The sequence below is a fragment of the Necator americanus genome, chromosome IV, assembly GCF_031761385.1.
Source record: "Necator americanus strain Aroian chromosome IV, whole genome shotgun sequence".
NCBI classification, from domain to species: domain Eukaryota; kingdom Metazoa; phylum Nematoda; class Chromadorea; order Rhabditida; family Ancylostomatidae; genus Necator; species Necator americanus.
The window spans coordinates 15,216,749-15,230,204 of NC_087374.1; the positions used below are offsets into that span (position 1 = coordinate 15,216,749).

Consider the following 13,456-nt stretch of genomic DNA (forward strand, 5'->3'; position numbering starts at 1 on the left):
TTCTTATCAGCATTATGATGACGTCGTTCATGTCACGTTTCACATTTGCACATCATTCTATCTTAATTGCGGAGTAGAAAAAGAGAAATTTATCTACTACCTCGTACTATGTTCTGAAATTGATGTGTACCAAAGAAATGGGCGAGTGTAGCCCAGTCGGTAAGAGATTCCGTTGTTGCTGCACGATCGACGGGAAGTTCGAATCCACTCTAGTGCCAATCAAGCATTTCATCCTTTCATGGCCGACAAATTGGTGCTAAAATCGTCTATGAGGATACGAGCATTGAACTGACACAGTAGCTCAAACCCGCAATTCATTTTAAGGTAGCGTGCGCGTTCATAAACCTCGAACGAAGTCTGAGTTGAAGACGAACGCGTAGGCGCATCCCCATAGAGATTTATCCACGCTATGCACTTTTATGCTTCATACTTATGTTTCTGTCTACCAATAAGCGGTAGAGGGTTTGAGTTTGGATTCATTTTGAAAATTCTTGTTTAGAGCATGTACGCGACGATTATGGGTGTGCAATCAATGCCACAGATGGAGCTGCAATGCTTGTCGGTGTCTAGTCAACAACAAGTCACCACACCTTTGCAGCAGTACCCAGGGTAAGAGCTGCTTTCTTGCAATTCATTCAAGATATGATTTTTTTTCCTTCTCCGATTTGTTCCTCAGCGGGGAATTTAAAAGGCAGCTACACCATTTCGATAGTTTTCTTCATTTTGATTTCTTTCAGATTCTGATTAACAAAACTCTATATTATGTGCAACCAAGCGTTGTTTCGTGGTTCCGGGTTGTTTCATCTCTTTTCATCGATAGACTCAGTTGTAAACTATTCATAGAAGCACTGAGCTTCACGTCGCTTTGACGTGGTTTACATTTTTTTGAAAATCGTATCAGAATCGGAATTGTTTGTTAGTACATACGCAAACGCTTGTATTGGTGCAAGTGCAGGAGCAAAGCAGAAAAAATGAACATTTCCCGGAGAAATTAGTCGAGCTGCACCGAACGCTTCGATAATTGTTGATATGACCTATCAGCGAACTCTGCTTGAAGGCGCATGGCCCGAAATTAATGAATTTACCACGCTGTCTCCACGGAAAGTATGAGTTTGTCACACCCAGTTCCCCCTAATCGCGCTGAGAAAGCGTGCAAAACGGGCTCCAAGTACGGATTTTACAATGAGGCACTTTATAACGCCACCTTTGCAAACACGCCGATTCCCTCAGCACTACATCCATTGGTTTCACTTCAATATCATCAATTACCGATGATGTTGAAGTAAAACCAATGGATGCGGACACATATGCACGGCTGACGCGTTGCAAGCTGGCTCGCAGAATAAGTAGTATAGGAAGGCCGCTTACCAAACCGTTTTTCAGGATAAAAAAGGACGCAAACACTCGCAATCTACACTCATAACGCCATTTTTCCGTGGAAATATCCCAACATCATTATTTTCCTGGTATCTGACTTTACAGCGAGTCCGTTCATTTCGTGATTTATCATGCTCATGGTTGCTTAGTATTCATTGTATTATCCAAATATCCCTATCGAACGTACGGTTCGGAACTATTCAAAAACAACAGTCTGCAAGTCCAAATGCAGTTAGCTGTACCAAAAATACCAAGCAAACAAACCCTTCAACTTTGATTAAGAGACCGAGAAATTGAAGAAAGCTACCTCACCAATGCATGATATCAATATCAATACGATTAAAAAGAACGGACCACAACTTCTCGAACGAAGTATTCATGCTTAGTATTCATTGCATTCTCCAAATATATGTATACTTGAAAATTAGATGAACGACACATCTCCAATCCCTACGTAACTGAGGAGTTTGTATTTGATACAAATACAGTGATATGGATTTAAATTTGCATCTCCTCTGTGGCTACATCCTTTCTTTGGCACACCAACACCTCTTACTCCTTTGCCTCCTTAACCATTTCGCGTCACCTTTCTGCAAACAAGGGATCAAGAGTTACTCAATAGAGATGTTCATCTACAGCAGCTATCATTCATGCCTCTCGCAGGGACTGTGAGATAATCTTTGTAATTCTACATATATTCTATACCGTTCAAGAAATTCGTAAACCGTTTTGTTCGAAGGAAGATGCTGGAGCTAACGAAAGGTTTCTTCGATGGGAATTCAGCTCCTCTGGCTGTTCCTGATCTGTTCCACCCTTCATCTCTCCAATCAGTCTTTTTTTTTTCGAAGTTCAATCCGCATTCAGGAAAAAACTCATTTATACTCTAATAGTAGCTAGTTAACCTGGTTTGCTCGACATGGGTCACGTTATTCGCACATAACAAGAAGATACTCAGATTTTATAATTCATATTTCGCGGTAAATTTGAAAAAAACAAGCAATTTAAAGCGTGAACACTTCCGAGAAAAAAAGGCAGCCACGCAGCGCTCACCGGCGTTTTAAGATAAGAACGAGACGATAGTATGATATCTTTGGAATTACAACGTATAAGTGTGAAGATAGCACATACAAATCGTTTCCGCAACTTGGCTCACAGACCACAAAGGTCGGGGAACTTTACAACAATAAAACATATCATACACCTAAAGATTATTAAGGCCCATCACTTAAATGCTCAGAAGATCTACAAGGACCATAAAAGAACAAATATCAGTGAGTGAATTCACCTGAGATTTCAAACGCTTACTTACAAATACAGTCTTAATTGGACAATGCATTACAATGACAACAAATCTTACAAAAATACAAACACAAATGAATAGCAAAGGTGAGATAAATTTTGGTTAATGTAAAGGGAATATTATTAACCGACTTGCTTCACTAATAAGTTATGCTGAAAATACCCGTATTTTCTTGTAAAACTATTTACTACACTTTGGTTACGTCTTCGATACATCTTCGAGGAATGAGTCAATGAAAAAAGTGACTGGAATTGTAGCTCAGCTACCAAGGAACTTAAAATTAGAAAGGTTGATAGCAAAAATAACAGAGATAAAGGGTTAAAATTACAGGATTGTCTACTTCGCTATGTTAAATGGATACGAGCTGTTACCGAAGTAACCCGCCGCTGCTGGGTTAAACATGAAATCTGTGGCTGCTGGAGCTACTGAGAAAGCTGCAGGATTGGTTGCGGCTCCAGCAAAAGGGGTCATACCTTGAGGATAACGTGGCCATGCGCCTGTGGTTGACTGAGACCGACCATTTACAGATGTCATTCCGTTTGGATAGGAATACGGGAAGGTCGCAGGATTCGCTGTCATCATAGACCCTAAAATGCGTCTATAACTCGAGTTTGTAAGAAAACGACCATACATATAGGTCAAACATATAATATGGTGAGAAGGACATAAGCACAGTGCAGTTGCGTAAACGGCATGGTGGAGCGTAGCAGTACGAATCGAGGAAGGAGTCTTGCTAGCACCGTTCTTAGCAATTTCTTAGCAATATCACACGACGCCTTATCTTTTTATGGAAAGGGTTTCCTTGAAGTCTTTTCAGTTAAAAAAAAAACATAGTTACCCATTTCTAATCAAAGAATAAAAGATTAAGTGGAAGGCGTTAAACAGTCGCCTTGCAGATGCGTTCATGAGTTCAACTTCAATTCAGAATCGTACGATGTTCAGGAACATTGACTGTAACATTGGTTGGTGACCACTGTAAGAGCGTGCAGTCCTCACAGTGACCGTCAGGTCAACGCTTCAATCCACCTAAACAAGTCTGGCACCAATTTAACGACTTTGGAGGAATGAGAGACTTGGTTAGTATCAGGGCGATTTCGAACCGACCAATCGTGCAGTCACATCCGAAACTCTTACCGACTCCGCTACACCAGCTTTGCACTTTATCCTTATCTTTCTAACAGATAAAACACTTTCTGTACATAAAACCAAAAAAATGAAACACAGAAAGTTAACAATTCTTCACATAGGAAGAAATAATTTTGAAAGCGTTTTAACAGAAAAGTCTTGGTATTCCGTTAAAAAAAAACGTATGCAATCATCGAGACATAAAAAAAAGCCGCAACAAAAAACTTCGAAAATCATGCAAAGAAAAAGAAAGCAAACATTGAAAAAAACAACTGACCCATGCCAGGCCCCGCTTTTGCAGCCGCATATTGGGGATACCCAGTTTGCCAATAAGGATTTGCCGTCGGAAACCCAGCGGCTGCAGGATCGAAGTGAGTCGGATATGCAGCTGGATAAGGCGAATAAGTTTGAGCATGTGTCGCCCCTGCCATTCCGGCGTAAGGATTTGCGGCAAAAGACATTGTGTGCATTGCAGCCATTTGCTGTTGTTGTTGTTGTTGCTAGAATACCAACATCAATATTTTGGAACTTTTGTTACAAACGAAAAGAACAGCCCACCTGTTGTTGCTGCAGTTGTTGTTGTTGTTGCTGCTGTTGCTGTTGTTGCTGCTGACTAGTTCTTTGTTTCGATCTCGAAGACTCTCCACTTCTCCTCGATCCTCCAGAGGACTGTTGGGCGGCAGACTCAGTAGACGTTCTAATTCGCATCTCCTGTCCTGCTGTCTGTTGTTGAATGGGTGCAGCCTGTGGTGGACTACTAAATCCTGGGGCAGATCCTTGACAAGGCGGCCTCAGTGGGGTACTCGGATCAGAGTGAACAGCTGGAGCACTTGCTGACGGTGGTGCTAAGCCAGGATAGGAGGCTTGGCTGGACGTACCAGAGCCTCCAGGTATTTCCAGGGATGAGTTGTGTTGTGAGTGCACCGAAGAGACAGAAGATGGTTGGGCGCACATATTCTGATAATATGCACAGTACAATACTCTGATTATAATTTCTTTCACGACCAATTACATCATACCTGCATTATAGGGCTCATAAAAGTTTGCTGCTGCATCTCTGGAGTGTGTTGATTCTGCATTTGACACGAAGGAACGCTGCCAGGAGTTGTTTGTTTCAAACTTCTAGAAAAAAGAACAAGACATAGACAAGCCGTATTGAAAGAAGCGGTATCGGAAACATACAATTGATTGACAAAAAGAAGGTAGCAATGTCGAAAAATTTTTCATAAGAAAGTCTATAGAGGCGAAAAACCAGCATGAAATAGCATGCTTCGTTTGGGACTACTATCTTCTCTGAGTAGTTTACAACTCAGTCTATCATTGAAAAGAGACGAAAAAAACCCTGAACCACGAAATAACGCTTGGTTGCACATATCAATACATCATTTCAAAATGAAGAAAACTATCGAAATGGTGTAGCTGCCTTTTAAATTCCCCGCTGAGGAACAAATCGGAGAAGGAAAAAAAATCATATCTTGAATGAATTGCAAGAAAGCAGCACTTACCCTGGGTACTGCTGCAAAGGTGTGGTGACTTGTTGTTGACTAGACACCGACAAGCATTGCAGCTCCATCTGTGGCATTGATTGCACACCCATAATCGTCGCGTACATGCTCTAAACAAGAATTTTCAAAATGAATCCAAACTTAAACCCTCTACTGCTTATTGGTAGACAGAAACATAAGTATGAAGCATAAAAGTGCATAGCGTGGATAAATCTCTATGGGGATGCGCCTACGCGTTCGTCTTCAACTCAGACTTCGTTCGAGGTTTATGAACGCGCACGCTACCTTAAAATGAATTGCGGGTTTGAGCTACTGTGTCAGTTTAATGCTCGTATCCTCATAGACGATTTTAGCACCAATTTGTCGGCCATGAAAGGATGAAATGTTTGATTGGCACTAGAGTGGATTCGAACCTCCCATCGATCGTGCAGCAACAACGAAACCTCTTATCGACTGCGCCACGCAGCCCCAACATGAATAAAGAACGAGAGAAATCGTGTACTTTGGATATTTTGATATTTCAATTGCGCGCGAAATTCGCAGAATGACATTTCGCATATCTAAATACTGGAAAAGTTAGCAATAATACAAGATCATAAACAAGCCAGAAATACCATTTCTAATTACTATAAAATTTCCATATCTTGCCATTGTAAAAAGTGTATCTGCAAAATTATGTTCACCAAAATAGACAGTGCCTATAACTGATTGCTTCTTTAAGGAGCATATCACGAAATTGACGGTGTTGAGATGTGTCCAGGAATAGGAGTAGGTGTAGTCAACGACTACAAACGTGATCACGCTGAATTCTTCGTCTAGGAATGCGTGAGAAACAGCTTTGTTTACACCCACTACGGTCCAAATTACCGCGGAAGTGAAATTAATAAAATGAACGGTATTCCGGTGGCTTAAAATAAGGACCAAGCAGTCCCGTTATTATCGACCAAACTGGCTAAATTACCCAGTCTTGAGATACATGCTCATATGCTATGTAAATAAACGCGGGAATTAACTTCCGACAAGTACAAGGAGAAATTATTGCTTTGTACAATAGTATATAACAGTGTAGGGTGTTCACTATAGAACACGGTGTTCAGAATAGCTTCCTAAATTGATTTTGCATCTCAATAAATCGATAGTAAATCTCATTAAATCGATAGCATTAGTTACCACAACAAAGAAGTATGGCTAGAACCACTTTTGAAAGTGGTATATAACGCACACTATTCGCTGACTATTAAGGTCACTATACTACGCTGAGCTTTTTTGAGTGATGGATTATATTAATTTTGAGAAATCTAAAGGTTCTAGTCACTTACCTCGTTATCCTCGTCGTTCACCTTATCTAACATCGCAGGAGCTTTCGGAGGTCTATCCATAGCCAATTTCTGTTTCTGAAGTTATCTTTCCCTTCAAACGTTCAAAAAACACATACACCTGGTTTTAGTTACCTCCTCTTCAGTCATTTCTCTTGGAGGCGGTGCTCTTGGCTCAATGTTAGCCGGAGATAATTGAGGAGGAGCATCGTCATCATCCGTATTATAGTCATCATGCGATGGCGGTTGACCTCCTACCGTTACACACCCTACTGAATCTTGGACATCATGACGGAGACGAGGCGGTGCCTCGTCACTCGAACCTCCTCCAGTGGAAACAGCTATAGCAGCTTCTGCTTGCAGTTGAGGTGGATGGTCACTTTCCTCTGACGGCGCACATCTTAAATAACACAAATATGTGTCGGCCTCTGTGATTCAGAAAACGTATAACACTTTAAAAAGACGAACAAATTGTAAACAGAAACAGTGTAAATATTCTCTCCTACCTCGAATAACCGTCATCGTCATCCGGAACTCCTCCCATATTAACCGCTTCATCATTATTTGGTATGCGGTCTCCGAGAGGACGCGGTGAGTCTGCTCCACCAGCTCCACGGCTCGAACAACTCGAGGCGCTTCGAGAAGATTCCGAGGGAGCGTGACTTAAGGATTTACAGTGGGAGCAAGTTTTGATTCTTTTGTTACAGCTTTTTTTAAGGGGAACAGGCAACAGGAAACAGGAAAGGCCATTTGAAAGAAAGCAGCAATAAAAATGAGCAGTTCCAGCCTTCAAAAATAGGAAGTTAGGCATGTAGTATGGATAGAAGACAATTGTCTGACTGTTGTCGCAGAGTAATTAACGAGCTTATTTTTAGAAAAAGAACAAAAATAAAAGCAGCGCTAAAAAGAGAACCAGTAAAAATAGAAAGAAAAATGAATAGTACTAGTCTTCAAAACTGGGAGGTTATACTAGAAATGTTGTTTTGTGTGAAAAAACAACTGGGTTGTTAGTAATTGTTAGTAATTACCGATGCAATCGGGTCAAAATGACCTGACGCCCGGTGCAGTTACGTAAGCGGCTTCGCTCAAAGTGGTGCGGTTGAGTTGGCGGCTGTAATCGATGTGAGCCCATGGTCATATTCTCAATGAGAATACACTCAGCATAGGTCCCGCTTCGACCGGAAACGCCAGCTCTACTACGCCACATCGAAAACAGCCGGTTACGGAACTGCGAGGTGCTTCAGGTCATTTTGACGCGGCTACATCACACCAAAGAACTGCAAGTCTAAAGCGCTGACGTACAATAATCAAAATACTTGAAGAAAAGAGAAGAGAAAACAACCATACAACATTAACGGAAAGAAAAAAATACTGATATCTAGTTTCAACATTACGCACCTTGGCTCAACATCGCTATGTTCGCTTGTTTCAGCACTGCTAGCTGTCGTAGACTTTCCATCTTTATTTTGCTGTTGACCTGTTCTCGCCCCAATCTGAGACTCTGCTCCTGGTCGGACCGCTGGAGGTGTTGCGGTGTGGTGTGGCTCGAGCAGGGGTCGGTCAGTCGGAGGTGTGGATCCGACTATTGCAGCTACCTAAAGCAAAACAAACAACCATGTTGTCAGGCATCACATCCCTATTTCGGTATATTAAGCCGATCAAATGTCCCACTTCCTCATCAGCTTCTACATCTTGTAGTGATCTGCCACCCCCAGGGCTACAGCGCATCGCAGCATCACCCAGCCGCATGGGAACTGTGGCGGCAGTCCCGACAGAAGTTGTCGGGCTATCACAGTGAGGTACTACTGAGGAGACGACATCTCTGTTGGTTGAAGGTAACGGAGATGCTGTAACAGCAGCAGCCTTTGGCGGACTACGCTGACCGTAGTTGCCGGGAAAGACCTTAACGTATTAGTTTAAGGAAGCTTGCTGCCTCTGTATTTCTTGTTATCTGCATAACTTATTCTTTCAGTTGAACAGTAATGTAACACAACATGAAACGAGTTTTACACCATACTTTTCCGGGGCTTTTTCCAGACGGTTTCCGAGGTGCAGACCGTTTTCTTCGCTGGGTAGGAGGAACTTTCCCTTTAGGTGGTTTCTTCCCAATGTAAAAAGAGACGTCGAGGTCTGAGAGGAAAAATCTATCAACAAAAATCAAAAAAGAAATCGAGAGCGAGGGAAAAGATGTCAGTAAATTGCAGCTCTCTTAACGTTTAGATAATCACCAGATTCGGAGCTAGAACTTGTTGACGGTGAGTTCGTAGCGCTGTCGTTCTCTTCAAAAACCACCTTCCCTCTTCGAGAAAACCCTCCAGAGCTGCCGATTTTCCGTCCATTAGGCGCCGTAGTTGTTGGTGTCTTTTTGCGGGCGGCAGGAGTACTTGTTTTCAATGCATCGCCTAAACGAAACAAATAAACTATGTGACACAAATAATGAAAACATATAGAACACGTACGCTTCCCCTCAAATGAAGAATAATGAATTAATTAGCTATTTGAAATAGTTACAAACAGGAATAGAAATTAACGGGACCGTTGATGTTCTCAATATTTTATAGGCATGTCAGTCTGGTATGTATCGAGTTTTCAAGGCCACGTCCACTGTTACAGCCATATTAAAGACTAACAAACTAGTTGTCATTATCTTTTTTTGGAACTATGATTCTCAGAACAAATGATTATCACAATAAGTTCCATAACCTTCTTGAAAATCACTCACGCCTCACTCTCCGCGCTCCTCGGTCTGTGTCGTTATCTTCGTCAGGCGAATCGTCACGTCGTCCACGTTTAGAAAACGGATCTAAAACAAACTCAGCCCCAATACTACTCAATTACAAATCCAAATCGTAGTCATTTACGTATATTCCCGTTGCTTTAGTCAGAGGTCATAAAGAAGTTTGCCGAGCCAAGCAATATGATACTACTCTGTTTTTTTTACGCTGCTGTTGTACTGAGCTTAACAGACAACAGAGGAGAAAAAAAGCAAATAGGTAGCTGCAACAAAAGCTCATAAACAATAATATTGACTATTTGGAAATAGCGCTTTGAAAAGGCCCATATTAAGGTGACATTAAGGCTAACTTGTAGCACAAAATCCAATAAATAAGGTTACCTCGGCATCCCCTCCTAGTTTTCTGCTCCTCTTCTTCGCTGCTACTGCTTGTCTCGTCTTCGGTAGTAGTTGTGCACACTTTACTAGCTTGGCGTCTCCCTGATGCTATCGTTCCATCTGATCCTACGCCAAGCTTCAGACGACGCGTAGCAGCTGCTTTACGAGTTGTTCGTAGCGGAGCGGCTCCCTAAACCCTCGGCAATGAGAAAATTTGAAAAGCAAAACATTCTATTCACGTTCTATTCTTTTCAGTCGCAACGTCATACCGGAAGAAAATAAACGACAAAAGCCATAGCTAAACCTCAAAAAAAAAAACAAAGAGATGACTACCATTTTGCTTAATAATAATAAATTCAGTTTTTTTTTCAAAAAGAAAAGAAGAAAAAAAAAAGAAAAAAGAAGAAGAAAGGATAAAGGATAAAGCGTAAGGTGTTGATACATCCCAATGGGGATGCGTCTCTGCGTTCAACTTCAACTCGTAATGGTTCGCGGTTTAATAATGCGCGTGAAGCTTTACAATGACTGCCAAGTCAGTGTTTTTATTCTCCCAGACAAATATGGTAACAATTTATCGACCACGTAGGGATTAAGGGTTTGGTTGATACAGTGTAAAACCTTTTCGACTGTGTCACACACATCTGTTTAAAAGAAAAAAGAACGAAAATTTACCGCAACTTCCTGCTGCTAAAAGAAACCATTGTAAAATGTGAACTGGAATCAAGAAGCTTCACAGAATATTCAAGGTCGAATATACTAAGTATATTCGATCTTGAATATCTCCATATTATATTAACAGGAAGGATCACTACCTTTTTAATCGTGCTACCAACAGCAGCAAGGGAGACGCCAGTAGGTGTAGTTGTGATTGTCGAGCTTTGGTTAGGCGAAGTCGGTGAGACAACGGGCGATCGAACTCCAAAATCTTTTGACGGTGTGTATACGCATGGAGTCCACTAAAAGTGAGTGAGTCTACCTAATTAATACAATGCTGAGCTATTGGGGGATTGGTGTATTTAGCACAGTTCCTTTGTGCGAATTCACTGAAATGAGCAAATTCGGAATGAAACCTTGCAAGGTATCTGTGAACTCGACAGAAGTTCCGACAGAAAAGAGGATTACAAAAACCAAAAAAAAGATAAGAAAAAATCTCTTGCAGAGCTTCAAATGCAGTATGAAGTGTATAGAACCTTAAATTTAGGTAACTGGTGTCAAATGAAGCTCAACTCAGCATCTCATCTTCTTCAGGGATGATAAGTTAATTAGCAGCTTAAGATAAAGCGTGCACTTTACTGTTGCCGAAAAGAGCACTGGATACGACAACTCTAAGTGCTTAAAAGACAATTTTAGAAAACATGAAAAGAACATTTTACCCTCAGAGCCGCTTCGTTCAGCCATATTCTTGTCTTGTCGGCTTTTGCTTTCTTCCAGTGTGCATCAATCATCGTCCAGTTGAAGACGAGAACAAGACTGAATCACTGACATGATAAGAGTACCATACTGATAATAGTTTCAGCGGAAAGATATTTCTGTAGTTTTGGTAGAATAAAAGAAAAAGAAAGCAGGGCAAAAAGACGTACATGAGAAAAAGATGGAAAAATGAACGAAAAGAATAAAACTGCTCCCAGTGCAGACTTAAAATACACTGCATTTGAATGCAAAGTGTTTTTCAATCGTTTTATTACAGCGGGAAAGTTTACCATCTTTAGCTGGGATGAACAGAAATATTTCTTTGTAGAAAACAACCCTTGGTTCAACGAAACTTATCTAGCAAGCTTCAGTAACAATGAGGGATTATGGTTTACTGTCTTACCTGCCATTCTGTTTCTGGAACCACTTGAGTGCGTCAAAAACCTCCACAATATCATGAACTGCTATGCCAGTACCTTTTGCAAGATCTGAAAACCGAAAACAGTTATCGGAAGAAATGTGTAGAAATTGTAGTTAGGAAATGTGAATGGGACAGAAATGGGCTCACCTGTAAGTAAGAGCTTTTTAGTACTATTTTTCGGCACGTGTTCATGAATATATTCAAAAATCGATGTCCGCCAATAGCTAGCATAAGAAATCCTACCAAGATCCGAAAGCGGCCTTTCAGGAGTGCCCGACAAGTGTTCTTTACGTGACAAAAGGAAACCTAAATTAACATAAGAAAAAATACAAACTAATAAAAAAGAATATAGAGTGGAAAAAAAGCGAAATAAAAGACAGTCTTCTGACAAATACAATGCATTGGTACACAACATACTAAAATCTATCAGGAAACGACCAAATCCCTGTTTTTGGTAGCAAGGCAACGTGACTATGCATGACAAGTTGAACTTCTGCTGGCTGTATTTCTCCTGCAGCAACGACATTATCATCGAAGTAAACAAATAAGAACAAAAAAAGAACAACAACAACAACAACAAAGAGATATAGAAGAAAAAAGAGAAAAGAAAACTCTCTAACCTTCGAAAAGTATCCCACGAAATGGAACCCATAATCATCGTTTTTCGTGACCACATAAAACAAAAATGGCTCCACATCGTAATATAGAGTTTTATGATCGAGGAACAACTTTGCTATTAAACACAAGTTTTGACAATATATCCTGAAAAATCAACTTGTACTCATATGAGAAACAAATCTGTAATGAACATAGATTCATGGAGCATATTATAGGGAGAGAGTAGAACCAAACGAAAAGAAATTAGAAGCGAAGAAAAAACCAGGACAAACCTTGAAACATTGCCGTCCACCTCAAAAACCGACACGTTATTGTGCCGGTAGATTTCGTTCCCGGGTGGGTGACGCCATTCGCATTTTTTCTGAAACACCTCAATAAAGAAATGGAAGAAGAAATACTGAGGGTCTTCCTAGAAAGAAAAAAAAAACTATTGTACCTCTACTCTACTATATTTCCGCTTCATCTGAATTATTTTGCTTTTTTAAAGAAATTTGCGTGAGTTTTTTCTTGGATCCTGATCCAAGAAAACCTGTAGCCAAAAACTCATTAAAATAAACCTGTTCTACGCATTTATAACATTCGCTTTTAGTAACAAAACTTTTATGGCGTCACAATATAGTATGTATTGTAGCTTTATAAAAGTCACACAGTGAAATCTGGTAGTATTCTAAAACACGCAGTTTACATAATATCCGTGCTACAACTACAAAAATGTCGTTAAAATGCAAAAGGAGAATGCACTCGTAATCTGTACCTCAAATAATTCCGATAATGGACAGAAATTTCTTCATGGGAATTTCTTGGGCACAACATTTGAAGTGACGTTTATTTCCTCGACAAAAATGTTCAACAATTAAGAATTCAATTTGATGAGTTGATATCTGCTATTGGGTACAGAAAATAAAAGGAAAGGCAGTGTTCTTTTTTTATTTCACAAAAGGGCGAAATCTTTCAAGAACAATTTCGAGATCAATTTTTTCTTTTTTTTTCGCTGCATATGTTGACAATTCTGCAAAATTCTTTTGTCAGAATGTAATGAAAAATAAATCTGAAACATACCTACAGAAAATAAGAAAGTATATCAGGTTTTAAAAGGAAAGCACTCACAACATGTTGCACCAGAATCGTTTCCGTCTTCATATATTTCAAGCAGAACTCACAAATATGCAACATTGGCACATGTGCGTATTCTTGAGGATAAGGGGCACTATACCATGTGGAGATCTCGTATGAGCCTGAAAATTACTACGTGAAAGATTCCCCAGCTCAATT

The 13,456-nt window shown here is 40.3% G+C and overlaps 1 protein-coding gene across 1 annotated transcript in view; it reads right to left on the reverse strand.

Moving 5' to 3' along the window:
• Positions 1 to 3,013: 3,013 nt before the first annotated feature.
• The window catches only part of RB195_001348 (uncharacterized protein), a gene marked incomplete at both ends in the record, with an annotated part of 30,001 nt that continues 19,558 nt past the window's right edge, over positions 3,014 to 13,456 (reverse strand). Inside the window, 22 exons of the mRNA XM_064198094.1 lie at positions 3,014 to 3,264; positions 4,080 to 4,302; positions 4,361 to 4,759; positions 4,822 to 4,924; positions 5,308 to 5,417; positions 6,627 to 6,701; positions 6,759 to 7,023; positions 7,130 to 7,285; positions 8,022 to 8,218; positions 8,295 to 8,525; positions 8,641 to 8,753; positions 8,852 to 9,025; positions 9,346 to 9,426; positions 9,739 to 9,925; positions 10,548 to 10,691; positions 11,109 to 11,205; positions 11,549 to 11,633; positions 11,714 to 11,872; positions 11,984 to 12,077; positions 12,187 to 12,328; positions 12,457 to 12,545; positions 13,292 to 13,419. Coding sequence (XP_064053975.1) covers positions 3,014 to 3,264; positions 4,080 to 4,302; positions 4,361 to 4,759; positions 4,822 to 4,924; positions 5,308 to 5,417; positions 6,627 to 6,701; positions 6,759 to 7,023; positions 7,130 to 7,285; positions 8,022 to 8,218; positions 8,295 to 8,525; positions 8,641 to 8,753; positions 8,852 to 9,025; positions 9,346 to 9,426; positions 9,739 to 9,925; positions 10,548 to 10,691; positions 11,109 to 11,205; positions 11,549 to 11,633; positions 11,714 to 11,872; positions 11,984 to 12,077; positions 12,187 to 12,328; positions 12,457 to 12,545; positions 13,292 to 13,419 — 3,503 coding nt within the window. The remainder of the gene's footprint in view (positions 3,265 to 4,079; positions 4,303 to 4,360; positions 4,760 to 4,821; positions 4,925 to 5,307; positions 5,418 to 6,626; positions 6,702 to 6,758; positions 7,024 to 7,129; positions 7,286 to 8,021; positions 8,219 to 8,294; positions 8,526 to 8,640; positions 8,754 to 8,851; positions 9,026 to 9,345; positions 9,427 to 9,738; positions 9,926 to 10,547; positions 10,692 to 11,108; positions 11,206 to 11,548; positions 11,634 to 11,713; positions 11,873 to 11,983; positions 12,078 to 12,186; positions 12,329 to 12,456; positions 12,546 to 13,291; positions 13,420 to 13,456) is intronic.